The sequence below is a fragment of the Lithobates pipiens genome, unplaced genomic scaffold (assembly GCF_037356315.1).
Source record: "Lithobates pipiens isolate NorthernLeopardFrog02 unplaced genomic scaffold, aLitPip1_a1.2 Scaffold_13, whole genome shotgun sequence".
NCBI lineage: Eukaryota > Metazoa > Chordata > Amphibia > Anura > Ranidae > Lithobates > Lithobates pipiens.
Window position 1 is genome coordinate 525474710 of NW_027507718.1, and position 18116 is coordinate 525492825.

The window sequence follows — 18116 nt, forward strand, 5'->3', positions numbered from 1 at the left end:
GCATGATGAGAGGAATGTTGATAACCAGCAATTGTGTTTACATGCAATGAGCTGCGATTGACCCTTTACCCCGATCGGTGTTCAGTTGTGTGCAAAGGACAAAGTAACCACAGAGTGTGGGGGCTACATGCCCCAGCAGGTGTGTAGGGGGCATATTTCTGGGATGGACGTCCTCCCAGACCTGGACAGCCGGGCTGTAGTCGTCTTTGGGCTATAGCCTCGGTTGGGAAGAGGTTAAGTTGGTCAATTCGTTTAGTCATATTTGTTATGTTAGAATGATTGGTTTTTGGAATCCGTTTTCTACATTCGTTGTTCTAAATCGATTGGTATTTTTGGAAGATTCGGATTCATTCGTTATGTTTCCAGTGCGACTTTGCCTTGAAACTTCCTTGCGATTTCGATGTCTCTTGCTTGCGACTTTGGCCAATCATAACCATACAGAGTGTGCCACATTTTTGAAACTTACGAAACCCTCTAGAGTCACAAACGAATGAATACAAATGAATTTGTTTTTGTTAGAATTTATTTTGGATTTGTTAAAATTCATTAATACTGCGCTTCAGATACAGCCGAATAATTAAAATTTTATTTGTCCAAATTTTCGCTTGGTAATGATACCGAGTGCCCAAGTCTATTCAGGAGTTCTGCCTTTATCGGCTACATGCTTGTTCTGGCTTGCCAACTCCGATACGATTCAAGCCAGGGGGCAGCCAGGCAAGCTGCAGCTTCTGAGGAAGGTCAGCAATGGAGCCGGCGCATACGGAGGTGATGCGGGTCAGGATTTGGCGCAGGGTTCCTCTACGTAGTTGGATACTTCTATTAGATTGTGATCCGGGTCTCGGAAATAGACCGATTGGATTTCCCCCATCGCTCCTGTGCGGGGCACGGGCCCTTCTTCTATAGGGACCCCGCAGACCTGAGGGCGAGAAAAACAGGGGGTCAAAGGAAGAAGACGTACGCAGATCAGCCATTGGATTGGTTGGCTACATTGTTACAAAGTGGGTTAAGATGTCCCTTTGGTTGGGGGTCAAAGGAAGCAGATCAGCCACTGGATTGGTTGGCTACATTGTTACAAAGTGCAACAATTCTGTAGTGTCGGGGCCTGATTGGATGCAAAAATAGTTATTAGGTGGGATCATACGTGGGTGGGTAAAACGTTGTAAACAAGTCATTTTTTTTCCTTCACTGATGGGCGCTGGTGAGGTGGCACTAATAGGTGGCTCTGGCAGGCTTTACTGCTGGGCACTTATTTGTATGTACAATGGGCACTGATTGGCACCTCAATCAGTGCAGACCCCACCATGTCAGGAGAGTAGCCGATCGGCTTTCCTCTACTCACGTCTGTTAAGCGTGATAGAGGGAAAAACGCGCACACACACACACACACACACACACACACACACACACACACACACACACACACACACACACACACACACCTTTTCTTGTTTACACCATAATCAGCTGTGATTGGACACGGCTGATCATGTGGTAAAGAGCCTCTGTCATAGGCTTTTTTTTTTGCTAGAAAATTACTCCAAATATTTGATGTGATCAGGATATCACGTGCCCACGAGGGGCACAGAGTGGCGATGCGTTGTGTCAGACTGACGCACCACATCAACAATCGCCGCTCTGTGCCCCCCTCAGTGCTAGAAAAGCCGGGGTCTCCAGGCATGGTATTTAATGGTGGTGAGACAGACCTGCAGGTGCTGTAGGACGGTGGTGAGCGGCGTCTGTGTGATCAGACAGAGGTCAGCTGATCCGGGTGATGGGCGCCGGGCCTTGGGTTCGAACTCCTTCCCTACTTCATGGAGGTTTATCTTCTGCATGCCGAAACTCAGAGCCTTCCTGTCCCCCTGGAAGAAGAAGAAGAAGTGACAACAATAATAAGTTACTAATGACAGCGCTGAGCACAAGTCCCGAGGAACTCGAAGTTCAATACACAATTCATCACACATTAAAAAGTGTATTTACACTTTTTTTTTTTTTTACCTTTGCTTTGGACAGATTGGAGAAGTGTTAGCACCTTCTTGAATTTTGCCCCTGCACAGAAAGTGGGGGGAAAAAAATCCAACGTTTTTGAGTTGCCACTGGGGCGGGAAAAACCTACCAATGGGGACACCTCATCCCAGACATAGCTATTTAGGAGGAGATTTGCCCTCACTTGGGAGAGATTTCTTCCAACTTCTTGTTGCTTCTCTGGGACAACAAGTGAATATAAATCTCCCCAAAAGAGATTGGGGGGGGGGTATTACTTTTTCTTGTGAAAGGAGATGTGTTTCATACTACTGACCTCTTACATACTCCCGATTAGGGATGAGCTCGGTGTTCGACTCGAACATCGGCCGTTCGTCTGTTCGGCGAATTCAGAACTTTGTGGACCGTTCGCACCAAATTCGTGTGGCATGACCGGCCCACAATGCACTACGCCATCGCAGTGCATTTCTGGCTCATGATTGGCCAAGCATGCACTGTGGCCCCGCATACTTGGCCAATCACCGCGCCAGCAGCGAGGAGAGCCATAATTGGCCACAGGCAGGATGCCTGTGGCCAATTACAGCTCAGGGGGTTTATTACACGCCCCACACTATATAAGGCTGCCAGCACGGCGGCCTTGTGTAGTGTGTGCAGGGAAAGAGCAACATAGGCAGGGACAGTGTGTTCTTTTCTCAGGCATCTTAAAGTTAAAGTGGGTATTGTGTGCCTCCAGCACAGTATACACCTGTATCTACCCTTTATTGCTGTTTTTCTCGAATTGAGGCATCTGCAGGAGTTAGTGGGTGTTGTGTGCCTCCTGCACAATATACACCTATATCTACCCTTTATTGCTGGTGTTCTCTGATACAAGCAACTGCAGGAGTTAAAGTGGGTGTTGTGTGCCTCCAGCACAGTATACAGATACCCCATATTGCTCCTTAGAAGCTATAGTGTCTTTGTGGAAGCAGTGGCCTCTCTGAGGAGGTCAGTAACATCCTCTGCTGAATCCGGGCTAGAGTGCTCCAATCAGTGGGGGAACATGAGCTTTGCCGATTGGGGATTGATAGGTCAGACTTAGCAGTGGGTGTGTCAGATCTCTCCAGAGAGACCACTGCTTCCTCATAGAGAGCAAGGGTCCTCTTCTACAGAATGCTGGTGGGGGGGGCTCGCTGGTGAAATGATGTTGGTGGTGTGGCGGTGACCCTGGAATGTTCTGCAGTGGAGAATACAGAGGACAGGCATGACTTTACCTTGAAGGTGACGAGCTCCATGCCCAGCACCCAGGTGTAGAAGGAGACGGTCTTCTCAATGCTGTGCACGGTCAGTACCAGGTGATCCAGGCGATGGATGCAGAACGGGGCCTGAGAGGCAAAACGCACCAGCTGGGGGCAGACCTGAGAGATACAGGAGGGGTTCAGTGCAGATGATCAGGATTACTCAGAAATCTGTGTGTCGGTGCAGGTGATCAGGATTACCCAGAAATCTGTGTGTCGGTGCAGGTGATCAGGATTACCCAGACTCTGTGTGGCACTGTAGGTCAGAGCTCTACAAACCCCAGGCTACCTGTATAACCACCCATGCTGTGGTGCTTCTGAATCACTACCCATGCATTCCAATGGGCAGGGGCTGTTTAGAAGCAGTGTATACAGCGCTCCCAAACCGCCCCAAAGATACAGTTTGAAGGACTTTTTGTAATAGCCAGCAGGCGCATGGCCCCAGTGTGAAGGCAATCAAGCTTGGGGTGGCATGGGAGGCAGTTTCCAGGCCCTATTTCTAGTGGTGAAATGCCTGAAAAATGCCTTCAGTGTGAAAGTAGCCTTATGCCTCGTACACACTATTAGATTTTCTGCAGATTTTTGTCTTCAGATTTACCAAAACCATATAATATGAGGTCAAACCTCAGGAGTTTCCATTTGTATGCAGGCAGGACCTTCCCCTACATGGTTTAGTGAAGCCCGGAATGGAGAGACCAGGAAAAACAAACAAAGTAATGGCGGGCCGGGCATGACAAGCGGGAGAGGAGAGACAACTAAGGGGTTAATATGCGAAGGATGTAAAGGGGAGGAGGCAGGTGGAAATGAACTGGGAGGGAGGAGCGCTATAAAGGAGGTAGGCGGGGACTTCCGGGAGCAGTTGTGGGAGATAGAGAAGGAGAAGTTTCTACACGCTTCTCCTACCATGGCTGATGTGGATTTGACCCTGGCATGGTTGCGGGTGGCGAAGGTGATGGCGACGAGCAATGGATACAATCCCAGGTGGCTGTCCTTATCCAGGATGAAGCTTAGGGGGGGTCAGCCGCCAGAGGTGAGGAGACACCACGTGCTCGGAGGTCCCAGCTTCCGGAGCGTTTCTCACTAGGCCCCTGCAGTAGAGCTCGGGGGGGGGGGGGGAACAGTCCCAGTAAGTTGTTTGCGATATATTCTGTTCATGTAAATGAGGCACTGTACAGGTTTTTAGGTGTGGGGGGCGGTGCTTACGAGCATGGGGGGGGGGGGGGGGTTGCACCGGAGGCCAAAGCGGTTGTGGCGTCTGTTCCGCAGGCAGTCTGCCTGTCGCCCCTGGGACAAGGGAGCCAATGCAGGAGTTATTGAGGGGGCTGAGGGACTTGATCCAGCGCTTCACGGGCAGCCAAGGGGTGCCTGCACAGGTAGCACCGTGGGTTGGGGAGCAAGCAGAGAAGACGGGGACTGGTGGAGCCCCCTGCTACACCAGCGGGAGGAGTGACAGTGAGTACGGCGGTCGCGGACAAAGTTGGGGAACCGGCAGCTGCGGCAAGGGTGGATGTAGTTAGCTTAGCAGATGCTGCAAAATGTGACGTTTAGGTTTGCTATGAGGGGCCGTTGAGGGCCCATTTGAAGCAAGAAGGACCAGATTGGCAAGGGTGAGTATGTGGAAATCTTCTCCTTGTTACCCCTTGAAAAGTTCCATTTGGATAGGGTCAAACCGGGCGATTGCATAAAGGAGGATTAGGAGAAGAGGAGGTATCGTTTGATCCCTAGGACATTCGTGAATTGGCTGCAGGCGTTTGCCATCATGGCCAGTGTAATAGGTGAGAAGAACCAAGAACATTACTTGAACAATTCTGCAGGTCATTTGTGAAAACTTGGTCGGTGTGTGTTCCTCGGATTATGAGGTACTTTTGTTCAGTGCAGTGTTTTCCATTGCGTTTTTTGAAGCATTTGAAGTGGGGGAGCTGGTGACCCCGGCGAGGCGAGTAGAAGTGGGTCTGATGGTACAGGATTTGGGTATCAGGGAAGATAGGGTGGTGTTAAGGTTGTGCAGGTCTAAAAACGGACCAGAGAGAAAGAGGGGTGAATGTGCAGCTGTTTACTCTGCCTGGTTCCCGGGTTTGCCCCGTAAGGGAATTTTTTTAGGGTTCGTCCTGTTGGGGGTGGGCTTTTTTATTTATTTATTTTTTTTTGCATGGGGATGGGAACTTTTAATCTAGGTTTCATTTCGTTGCAGTTTTCCACAAATGCCTTAGGGCGGCGGGGCTGGATTGCACACAAATCGCCTCACACTCCTTCCGCATCAGGGCGGCTACAGAGACTGCCGGGTGCGGGTTGGATGAGTCATCGACAAAAAGGATTGGGAGGTGGGAATCCAGGAGGTCCCCTTCTTATGTGCGCCCTCAATTGTTAACTGATGGTTTAAAAAAAAAAAAAAAAAGGAAGAAGAGGGTGGTGTAGGCATGTGGGGGGGGGGGGGGGGGGCGCGGGTTTTACTTGTCAGTTTTTTTAATGCTTTGTGGGTGGGGGGGGATGGTATATTGTGTTGATAATTTTAATACCTATTGTTCTGTCATGTCATTTCAGATGGGAGGTCGGATCTTGGGGCATTCTTATGTCTTTTGGGGTGCCAGGAGTGAGGATGTTAGGCCAGAAGGCAGGCAACTGGTGATCTCGCGGAGGGAGACGTGCATTAGGTGGTTAGGAATCCCTGGAATGGGATGGAGCAGGGTAGTGCAATGGTGCACTATGCTAGATAGGCCGCCGGATGTGTTGGTTCTACACGTGGGAGGGAACGACTTGGGGGTCTTATCCACCAACTGGTTTCAGATGTGAAGTGTTTTTTTTTGTTTTTTTCTTTTTGACACTTCGAGCGGCTTTCCATACCTCATGGCATATGGCTAGATCGCTGTTCATGATTAATAAAGAACAAATTAAAGTAAATAAGGCGGTTGGTAGATTTGTTGTCCGTAACGGGGTACTGGTAATAAGGCACATGGAGTTGGAGATTAATGTGGGTATGTGCCTATGGGGAGACTGAGTGAACCTTTCAGCTGTGGGCATCAATTCATGGGCACTGGGTCTTCACAACGGGATTGAGCGGGCCCTGCAGGTGTGGAGGGGCCCTTAAGGTTGAGGGGTCATCCTTAGTGGGCTGTGGCGGTGTCTTTGGTCTTTGATGGTGGCAGAAAACAGATGTGGTGGGGGGGCTCCTCGGTGGTATGTGCCCCTTTGGTGTATTCCAGCAGAACGGTAGGCTGGAATACGGGAATGGTTGCACTACGGGAAGGGGGTTGTCTCCGAACCAATAATATGGCTGGAGGCCTCGTATGGTGAAATATACTCTTAAAGCCCCATACACACTATCAGTTTTTCTGCTGAGTTTTTCCTTCAGATTTACCAAAACCATATAATATGAGGTCAAACCTTAGGAGTTTCAATGTGTATGCAATCAGGCAGGCCCTTCCACTACATGGTTTTGGTAAACCTGAAGGAAAAACTCAGCAGAAAAACTGATAGTGTGTATGGGGCTTTACAGTGTACTGGCAGAAAGTGTTAAGTTTGGGTGCCGTCAAAGACCAACAGACTGGGAGTTAAAACTGTTTAGACATGTGCAATTCGTTTAGTTCCGAATTCGTGTGACAAATTAGTTAATTCCGAATTTCAAAATTTGCAAAATTATGAATTTGCGAAATTTCAGCATTTAAGAAAGAAAGAAAATCTGTTTAATTCTAAATAATAACTGACTATTACATTATAGTTATTAGAATTCCCTTTCAAATGTGTCTGTTAGTGAACGTAACGAGTACAAAGTTCCAAATTATCTGAAATAACGAATGCCACATCTAACCAAATGGAACGCAACGATCTAATAATAATAAAAACCTTTTTATTAATTATTATTAATTTGTTCCGTTCCATTAGTTTAGATGATGCATTCGTTATTTAAGATAATTCGCAAGTTCGGATAAATTCGTAACTTGTTAATTTAATAGTTAAAACTGATTTTTCTCTCGCTTTTTTTTCAGATTTTCAAATTTTTGGACTTTCAAATCTTTGAATTCCCGAATTCCGAAAATTCTGAGTTTCCGAAATTCCGAAATCTGAAAAATCGAAATGTGCAAATTCCCGAAAAACAAACATTTGTCAGTGCACGTCTAAAACTGTTGTTACAAATGTTGTATATATATATGTTAATTGGAAGTTATTTAATAGTTTGGAGTATAACTGGCCATAGCAGTCTTTTATCAACAAACTCCTGTGTGGTCCATTATTGGTAAAAGGGGGGGTTTGAGGTGTAAGGGGTGGTATTAGAGAGTTGGGGATATCTTGAATATACTGGTCATGGTAAATCTGAAGACAAAAAAAAAAAAAAAATCTAATGCCGCGTACACACGCTCGGAATTTCCGACAACAAATGTTCAATGGGAGCTTGTTGTCGGAAATTCAGACCGCGTGTAGGCTCCGTTGAACATTTGCTGTTGGAATTTCCGACAACAAAAATTTGAGGGCTGGTTCTCAAATTTTCCAACAACAAAACTTGACGAAAATTCCGATCGTGTGTGTATACACAATTCTGACGCACAAAATTCCACGCATGCTCAGAGTCATACAGAAGAGCTGGCTATTGAACTTCATTTTTCTCGGCTTGAATGTCTTGTACATCACCGTGTTCTTGACGTTCTGAATTTCCGAAAACATTTGTTCGAGCGTGTGTATGCAAGACAAGTTTGAGCCAACATCCGTCTGGGAAAAAAAAAATCCATGATTTTGTTGTCGGAATGTCCGAGCGTGCGTACGAGGCATAAATCGTGTGTATGGCGCTGATCTCTATAAAGTTCCCTTATCTGCATAGGCAGGTTTTTTGTAAAGGTAAACAAAACACACTTTCCACTGTCCAGGTTTATTAAAGCGGAGTTCCACCGAAAAAAAACTAAAACATTTATACAGAACTTTTGCTTATCTGGTTCCTCGCTCCGGTGTCACATTTGGCACCTTCCACCGGGGGGGAGAAATGTTAGATACCTGTATAATCCAGGTATTTGCTCCCACTTCCGGCGATTAGTTTCGTATGAATCTAAAATTCTTACGAATTTCCATAAATTCGTACATTCGGGAGGGTCCAAAATATGAATTGCTATGCTTCCGAATTCTGTACGAAATTTCGTTTCCGAATTTCGCATCCAAATTCCTAACAAACATTTGTAATTGTTAGGAAAATTTAACGAACCTAAATGTTAAAAACCCAAGAAGTCGGCACAGCACAGGGATGGTGGGGGCCCCTCAATGAGCACAGCACAGGGATGGTGGGAGCCCCTCATAATGAGAAATTCATCATAAACATTTGTAATTGTTACAAAAATAAGTATTTCATACGGAATTTCGGACACGAATTATGAACTAATTCTAATACGAAGCAAAACAAATTTGACAGCGCACATGTCTACCAGCCATAGATAGCTGCAGAATCTGCTGTGCTTTACGCCATGTCTGGCCCCTCCTCCGCCCCCCCCCCCCCCCCTGCTGTCTTCTAGCAGGCACCAGTCAGAACAACTCACGCATGCGCAGTAGGGAACCAGACTGTGAAGCTGCAAGGCTTCACTTCCTGATTCCCTTACTGAAGATGCCGGAGCCGAGGGACGTTCGGCTTCAGGTGAGGAAAACCGCAGGCGCCCTGGACAGGTAAGTGTCCTTATTTTAAAAGTCAGAAGCTACAGTATTTTTAGCTGCTGACTTTTTTTTGGCAGAACCCCCTTTGTGTCAGTGCAGGCGATCAGTATTACCTGAGCTCTCTATGCCGGAGCGGGCGATCAGTATTACCTGAGCTCTCTATGCCGGAGCGGGCGATCTGGATCACCTGGGCTCTCTATGCCAGAGCGGGCGATCTGGATCACCTGGGCTCTCTATGCCGGAGCGGGCGATCGGGATCACCTGGGCTCTCTATGCCGGAGCGGGCGATCGGGACTTACCTGGGCTCTCTATGCCAGAGCGGGCGCTCAGGATTTACCTGGGCTCTCTACGCCGGAGCGGGCGATCGGGATTTACCTGGGCTCTCTACGCCGGAGCGGGCGATCGGGATTTACCTGGGCTCTCTACGCCGGAGCGGGCGATCGGGATTTACCTGGGCTCTCTACGCCGGAGCGGGCGATCGGGATTTACCTGGGCTCTCTACGCCGGAGCGGGCGATCGGGATTTACCTGGGCTCTCCATGCCGGAGCGGGCGATTGGGATTTACCTGGGCTCTCTACGCCGGAGCGGGCGCTCGGGATCACCTGGGCTCTCTATGCCGGAGCGGGCGATCGGGATTACCCAGGTTTTCTGTATAGATGTGGGTGATCAGGTTTACCTGTGCTTGTTGTATCAGTGTAGGTAATCAGGATTAGCTGGGCTCTCTACGTCGGAGCGGGCGATCGTGATTTCCCAGGTTTTCTGTATAGATGTGGGTGATCAGGTTTACCTGTGCTCGGTGTATCAGTGCGGGTAATCAGGATTACCTGGGTCCTCAGTAGCCGGCAGAGGGACAGCATGGTGCAGGTCAGGCAGTAGGAAGTAGAATGTGTAAATTTCCTCAGATGTATTTTCTCAATGGCACTTCCTGGTGTTGGGACAGATCAGGGTGGGGCGGAGATGATGGTCCCTCCCTGCCCTTTGTCACTTCTCCTTCCCACTAACAGATCCCAGCTGCATGTTATTACATGAGTTCCGTACACTCAGAGGGGAACATGCTGAATGGAAAATGAAGGCTGCAGGAAAACAGATGCATCGTATCTTCTTCCTGTGATCCTCAGCAATGTATGAATTCCTCCCGGTGCTGACTGTACTGCTGAGATATAAGGGGCTGAGCAATGTACACACATGCCTTGCAACTTTTTGAGATGGGAACGAGAGGGTGTTCTATCAGAAAGCTGTTACCCATCAGAAAGTGCAACCAAAGTGACGTTCAGTTGCGGCCATCTTGGTAAACCCCACACTCGACCACACTAAGCCTACAGTCTGAAGTCGCGAAGCAGACATCTTTTTACACCCACTGATGTATAGCATTTTACACATTTTTTTTTTTTTTTTTTTTTACCAGCGAGCTTATATTGTGAAATACAGGATTTTGAAATCTGTCCGGCTGTTTTGACGGTGATGTTGATGTTGAAAATTAAAAGCAGCAGTGTTCTGTCAGATCAGCAAACCTGTCAGTTCAGCAGGCTTGCCACTGCTTTTAAAATTCAACATCAAAACAGCGTCACGAATTTCAAAATCCTGTATTCCACAATATAAGCTCCGGTTAGTGGTAAAAATAAGCAGGACTTCGGTGGGTGTAAAAAGATGTCCGCTCGCCGGTGTTTCATAAGATATGGCAAACAAGATTTGGGGGGCCACACCCTAAAAGATGCATTAAAGATGGTGCAGCCATAAGACCATACAACAGAAGAATAATATTACAGCGCACACGTGCAAAAAATACATTTACATCCAGCAAGGCTCATTTAAAACACCTAGACATTCACAAAAGAAAATATGGGGATTTGGTCACACCGTATTGCTATATGGTGCCTGAGCCCACTTACTGCAACAAAGTACCCCATGATTAGCGGGTCCTACACAGACCAGGCGATCCTGCTTCTCTGAGCCATACACTCCTCTATATGGGAGAACTTGAGGTCTCCACCCATGACAAAGGTGGTCACTAATGAGAGGCACTTACTGAGGGAGTGGGGTGCTCCTCACCCAAAAGGATTTGGTCAGAAGCCATACAATAGACAAACAAGATGCATCTTTTAGGGTGTGCCCCCCCCCCAATTTCTTGTTTGTCTATTGTATGGATTCTGACCAAATCCTTTTGGGTGAGGAGCACCCCACTCCCTCAGTAAGTACCTCTCATTAGTGACCACCTGTGTCATGGGTGGAGACCTCAAGTTCTCCCATATAGAGGAGTGTATGGCTCCCATGGTTCAGAGAAGCAGGATCTCCTGGTCCGTGGACAGTGTAGGACCCGCTAATCATGGGGCACTTTGTCGCAGTAAGTGGGCTCAAGCACCATATAGCAATACGGTGTGACCAAATCCCCATATTTTCTGATAAGGTTTTTTGTGAATGTCCAGGTGTTTTAAATGAGCCTCGCTGGAGGGAAATGTGTTTTTTTTTTTTTTTGCATGTGTGCCTGTAATATTTTGTTCTTTCATCAGATATGGCGACCTGCCAGAATTTGTAGTGGAAGTGACGTTCTGTCGCCGCTGCCATCTTGCTACACCCAGCACTCGTCCACAGTAAGGATACAGCAAGAAGGCGGTGTTCCGTCAGATTAGGCGACCAGTCAGAATTGGTACTGGAAGTTGAGTTCAGAGGAATCTTAACCACTTAAGCCCTGGAGCATTTTGCTGGCCAAAGAGTAGAGCACGTGTTGCGATTCGGCACTGCGTTGCTTTAACTGACAATTTCGCGGTCATGCGACGTGGCTCCCAAACAAAATTGACATTTCCCCCCCCCCCCCCCCCCACAAATAGAGATTTCTTTTGGTGGTATTTGATCACCTCTGCGGTTTTTATTTTTTTTACGCTATAGACAAAAAATAGTGACAATTTTGAAAAAAAATTGTTTTACATTTTGCTGTAATAAATATCCTCAAAATATATCCCAAAATTTTTTTTTTCCTCAGTTTAGGCCGATACGTATTCTTCTACATATTTTGGCAAATAAAACCCCCGCAATTAGCGTTTATTGATTGGTTTACACAAAAGTTATAGCGTTTACAAAATAGGGCATAGTTTTATGGCATTTTTATTAATAAATTTTTTTTTTTTTTTTTACTAGTAATGGCGGTGATCAGTGCTTTTTATCGTGACTGCGACATTATGGCGGACACATCAGACGTTTTTACACTATTTTGGGATAATTGTCATTTATACAGCAATCAGTGCTATACAAATGCACTGATTCCTGTGTAAATGACACTAGGGGGCAATGTAGGGGTTAAGTATGTCCTGGGGGGGGTGTGGCTGTGTGTGGCACATCACAGGGCGCAGAGATCAGTGACCCTGTCACTAGGCAGAATGGGGAGATGCTTGTTTACGTCAGCATCTCTCCGTTCTTCATCCCCGTGAGATGATCACGGGTATCCCCACGGAGATCGAACCCGCGACCTAACTCACGGAGTTTGCCATGTGTGCCCGCAGGCTGCCTCTTAAAGGGCAAGGTACAGGTACGTTAGTTTTGCCTGTACGAGCCCTTCTGCTGACGTATATTGGTGTGAGGCGGTCGGCAAGTGGTTAATAGAGCGCGGTTTCCAGGCTCTTACTAAGAAACCAACCCGTACGGTGGTCTTCTTCTGAAGAGTCCTCCCCTGGAATGCTTGAAGTACAATGGGTCTCTCCCAAACCGGAGACGGCACCCAACCACCTCAGAATCCTCCTTTTAGTTTCCTTGCCTACGGCTAGCCAGCCCCGAGACATCAAGATCGGGTGTACCCGCACCCCAGGCCATAGCCTTCCTGGGGGCTGGTCAGGAGGACCAGGACCATGAAGTCAGTACATCATTCTGGACCGGAACCCCGAAACACGTGGCGTCCGCATCTTAAGTACCCTCTCCCAGAAAGCACAGCAAGCGCGCCACTCCCACTGGGCGGGCTCCGAGAGAGAGAGTAACTTAAGCACCTAACCAGACCATAGTTCCATGCCTGCCAGAAAAGACAGTGCCCCCTGTGGCCAGGCTGAACATCTCACAGTCCAGTCAGACTGATGCTGAAGTCTAAATTTAGACAATTGTACCTGAACCAAACTGCAGTTTAGGTATAACTTTAACTTTGAAAAACGCATAGCGCGTGCTCTTCAGGAACCGCCACTACATAATAATAATAATAATAATAATATTGGGAAATACAGGATTTTGAACTCCCTCACATTGTTTTGATGTTGGTTTTTCGAAGCAGCGGTGTTCTGTCAGATTAGCAAACCTGTGAGATCAGCAGGTTTGCTGCTATTTTTGAAATTCAACATCTAAACCGTTTGACGGATTTCTAAATTCTATATTTCACTATATAAGTAGAGTTTACTGTTAAAATAAGTGTGAAATGTATGACTCTGGTGGGTGTAACAAGATGTCCTTTTGCTGCCTTCTCACTGTATCCTGACTATGGAGAAGTACGGGGTGTAGCAACATGGCGGCGACAAAACGTCACTTCCGTTGCAAATTCTGACAGGTCGCCTAATCTGACGAAACCCTGCCTCCTGACTGTAGGCTAACTGCAGGCGAGTGCAGGGTGTACTAAGATGGCCGCCATAGAACATCACTTCCGTTGCATTTTGTGATGGGTAGGGGCACCTATTAGAAAAAGTATGTAGGAATAGTACATGTCCCCTGTCACACCCCCTTAACCACTTCTGGACTGCCGCACGCCGATATACGTTGGCTGTTAAAAGAGGGATATCGTTGTTATGGCAGCAGCTAGCTGCCATAACCCAGGTATCCTCCTCTTCAGCCGGCAGTCCAGTTTCCGATAATGGTGGTCTCTGCAGCGGGTTCGCCGCAAGATCACTTCTATCGGCATCAGGAGAGGGGCCCACCCCCTCCCACCGCTCTCCCGTGCCCTCCGCCGCTTACCGGAGCTGTCGGCAGCGGCTGAGGCGATTGGGTCCTTCAGCTGCCTGTGTATGGAGACGAGTGAGGGGAAGATGGGCCCACCCGTCTCCATACCTTAGCAGGGCGGAAGCGACGTCAAAACGTCACTTCCACCCATACCTCTTAAAGGGAATTTAAGATTTTTTTATTTTTTTTTGCTATTGTAATTTTGTATGTTTTTATCTTTACATAATGAGATCCTTCTCCTCTTTGCAACTACTGAACCCCAAATGTGTCCTGGAGAAGTGTACCATGAAACGCGTCGATGTATTAGGGCTCACATCATGTATCCATTCCTATCTGTATATGTGATTTTTGTGTTTTTTTTTTTTTTTTTATTATTATTTCTTTCATGTCTCCGGTCTTTATATTTTATGTATTTTTCAATAAATGTTAACACATTTTTTTGTACCCCCAGTGTTTGTTATGCATTTAAAGTCCGACCATAGGGTTTCTTTGAAATCCCTTTCTTTTTTTTTTTTCTTTCCCCAATATTTGTGGATGAGGCAATGTGAGTGCTCTTTCTTTACTTATACAATCTTTTACAAGGCTTGTGTAAACACTGAAGTGATGGAGGTGTCAGATAGCAGGCAGAAAATGTGCCCTCTGTAGTGTGTGTGTGTGTGTGTGTGTGTGTGTGTGTGTGTGTGTGTGTGTGTGTGTGTGTGTGTGTGTTTATAGCAGAGGTATATATGGTGATTCTAAAGTCAGCAGAAATCAGAAAATCTCTTATGCCCTGTACACAGGGTCGGAAATTTTGACAGAAAAGATCCAATCGGATTATATTGCTGGAAAATCTGATCGCGTGTGTGCTCTATCGGACTTTTTCCATCAGAAATTCAGACGGAAAAAATTTGAGAGCAGGATCTCAAATTTTCCGACAACAAAATCCGATCTGACTTTTTCAGATCGTTTTGTAGAGAATTCAGATCGGACAAAGTGCCACGCATGCTCAGAACAAATTACGAGACCAAAACTATTGGCTACTAGCCTGAACGTAGTCCCGTCGTAACGAACGTCATCGCGTTCCGAACTATCAGATTTTCTGACAACTTTGTCCGACCGTGTGTATGCAACACCAGTTTAGGACAAAATCTGTTGGAAAAAATCCAATGGATTTTGCCGTCGGAATGTCCGACCATGTGTACAAGGCATTAGTGTATGTATAATGCACCATCACAAGGTAGAAAGCAGAGCTGAAATAGCTGAATGCAGAATTCACTAATGTGTGGGATATCTGCAAAATGAAATCACACACCACCATGATTGGCAATAGACTAGGGGATAACTAGATGCTGTCTTCTGCTCACATCCTAGTCCTCTGATCTCTCGGAAGAGTGCTGTGTTCTGCCCACATCCTAGTCTGCTGGTCTCCCTGCAGAGTGCTGTGCTCTGCCCAGCAAGGAGACCAGGGGACTAGGATGTGGGCAGAACACAGCACCCAGCAAGGACACCTGAGGACTAGGATGAAGGGACACCTGATATAGGGGACCCAATCAATCAATAACCCATGGGGTCCACATTCAGATATATATATATATATATATATATATACAGTGGTGTGAAAAAGTGTTTGCCCCCTTCCTCATTTCCTGTTCCTTTGCATGTTTGTCACACTTAAGTGTTTCGGAACATCAAACCAATTTAAACAATAGTCAAGGACAACACAAGTAAACACAAAATGCAATTTGTAAATGAAGGTGTTTATTATTAAAGGTGAAAAAAAATCCAAACCATCATGGCCCTGTGTGAAAAAGTGATTGCCCCCCTTGTTAAAACATACTATAACTGTGGTTGTCCACACCTGAGTTCAATTTCTCTAGCCACACCCAGGCCTGATTATTGCCACACCTGTTCACAATCAAGGCATCACTTAAATAGGAGCTGCTTGACACAGTAAGGTCCACCAGAAGATCCTTAAAAGCTACACATCATGCCGAGACCCAAAGAAATTCAGGAACAATTGAGAAAGAAAGTAATTGAGATCTATCAGTCTGGAAAGGGTTATAAAGCCATTTCCAAAGCTTTGGGAATCCAGCGAACCACAGTGAGAGCCATTATCCACAAATGGCGAAGACATGGAACAGTGGTGAACCTTCCCAGGAGTGGCCGGCCGCCCAAAATTACCCCAAGAGCGCAGCGACGACTCATCCAAGAGGTCACAAAAGACCCCACAACAACGTCCAAGGAACTGCAGGCCTCACTTGCCTCAGTTAAGGTCAGCGTTCATGCCTCCACCATCAGGAAAAGACTGGGCAAAAATGGCCTGCATGGCAGAGTTCCAAGGAGAAAACCACTGCTGAGCAAAAAGAACATCAAAGCTTGTCTCAATTTCTCCTCAACACATCTTGATGAGCCCCAAGACTTTTGGGACAACATTCTGTGGACCGATGAGACAAAAGTGGAACTCTTTGGAAGGTGTGTGTCCAAGTATATCTGGCGTAGAAGGAACACTGCATTTCATAAAAAGAACATTATACCAACAGTAAAATATGGTGGTGGTAGTGTGATGGTCTGGGGCTGTTTTGCTGCTTCAGGACCCGGAAGACTTGCCGTGATAAAAGGAACTATGAATTCTGCTGTCTACCAAGAGATTCTGAAGGAGAATGTCCGACCATCTGTTCGTGTACTCAAGCTGAAACGAACTTGGGTTCTGCAGCAGGACAATGATCCTAAACACACCAGCAAGTCCACCACCGAATGGCTGAAGAAAAACAAAATGAAGACTTTGGAGTGGCCTAGCCAAAGTCCTGACCTGAATCCTATTGAGATGTTGTGGTATGACCTTAAAAAGGCCGTTCATGCTCGAAAATCCTCTAATGTAACTGAATTAGGACAATTCTGCAAAGATGAGTGGGCCAAAATTCCTCCAGGACGCTGTAAAAGCCTCATTGCACGTTATCGCAAATGCTTGGTTGCAGTTGTTGCTGCTAAGGGTGGCCCAACCAGTTATTAGGTTTAGGGGGAAATCACTTTTTCACACAGGGCCATGATGGTTTGGATTTTTTTTCACCTTTAATAATAAACACCTTCGTTTACTAATTGCATTTTGTGTTTACTTGTGTTGTCCTTGACTATTGTTTAAATTGGTTTGATGTTTCGAAACACTTAAGTGTGACAAACATGCAAAGGAACAGGAAATGAGGAAGGGGGCAAACACTTTTTCACACCACTGTATATATACGTGCTATGCCCCAAGCATATGACTTTCTTTACTTTGCTGCTATGGGCTCTAGCCCCAGATCTTTTGTAGACCTAGCAATGCCCCTGGCTGATGTCTTAAGAGTTCCCTTCACTGGAACTAAGGGGCTAAGCCAACCCCTGGAAAACAACCCCACACACCATAATCCTCCACGCCCCCCCCCCCCCCCCCCACCAAATGATTTGGATCAGCGCACAAAGCAAGGTCTTTAAAGACATGGATGAGCGAGTTTAGGGTGGAAGAACTTGACTGGCCTGCACAGAGTCCTGACTTCAATTCAGTAGAACACCTTTGGGATGAATTAGAGCGGAGACTAGGCTTCCTCGTACAACATCAGTGTCTGACCTCACAAACATGCTTCTGGAAGAATGGTGAAACATTCCCATAGACACACTCCTAAACTTTGTGGTCGGCCCTCCCAGAAGAATTGAAGCTGTTATATGGGCCAACTCAATATTGAACCCTACGGACTAAGACGCCATTAAAGTTCATGTGCATGTAAAGGCAGGTGTCCCAATACTTTTGGTAATATAGTGTAGTTATATCTTTCTTTAACAAACTGCGCAACACGTCATTATTACTGCATGGATTTGTCTCTAGCGTTTGATACCATCGACCACTCTATACTTTTGGATAGGTTGAAGATGGTGTCGGGAATGGATGGCATAGCTCTGGCATGGGTAGCCTCGTTCCTGCGAGACAGGGCTCAGAGGGTAAAGATGGGACCATTTTATTCCTCTGATGGTTCCCTATCTTGCAGGGTCCCACAAGGATATCAAAATTAATAGTTAGTATATGTTAAGATGGTGCTGATATCTATGATGGTTAATTGATTGCTTATTTTACTGTCTTATGATTGTGATCGAGCATTTGATCGATTAATAATGTATTCTTTTTTTTTTTATCTAGTGAGAAATCAGGCGTACCCATGACCTACAAAATCGCTCCGATACCACTTGAAAGTGATTTGATAGTAGGATTAAGAAATATAGCGTTAAATGTGGTTTAACTGATTCCAGTTGAATCTCTTACTGTGATTAAAGCGGAGCTAAAGTGGAGCTTCCGCTCATTGGAATCCTCCCCCCCCTCCGGCGCCACAA

The 18116-nt window shown here is 46.4% G+C and overlaps 1 protein-coding gene across 1 annotated transcript; it reads right to left on the bottom strand.

Moving 5' to 3' along the window:
- Positions 1-505: 505 nt before the first annotated feature.
- On the bottom strand, positions 506-9980 carry GLOD5 (glyoxalase domain containing 5). Its single transcript, XM_077478125.1, has 4 exons — positions 9704-9980; positions 3231-3374; positions 1704-1859; positions 506-916 (listed from the first exon to the last, which is right to left on the bottom strand). Exons 1-4 carry the CDS (start codon positions 9734-9736, stop codon positions 776-778), a joined length of 474 nt encoding a protein of 157 aa, XP_077334251.1. The 5' UTR covers positions 9737-9980; the 3' UTR covers positions 506-775.
- Positions 9981-18116: the final 8136 nt, after the last annotated feature.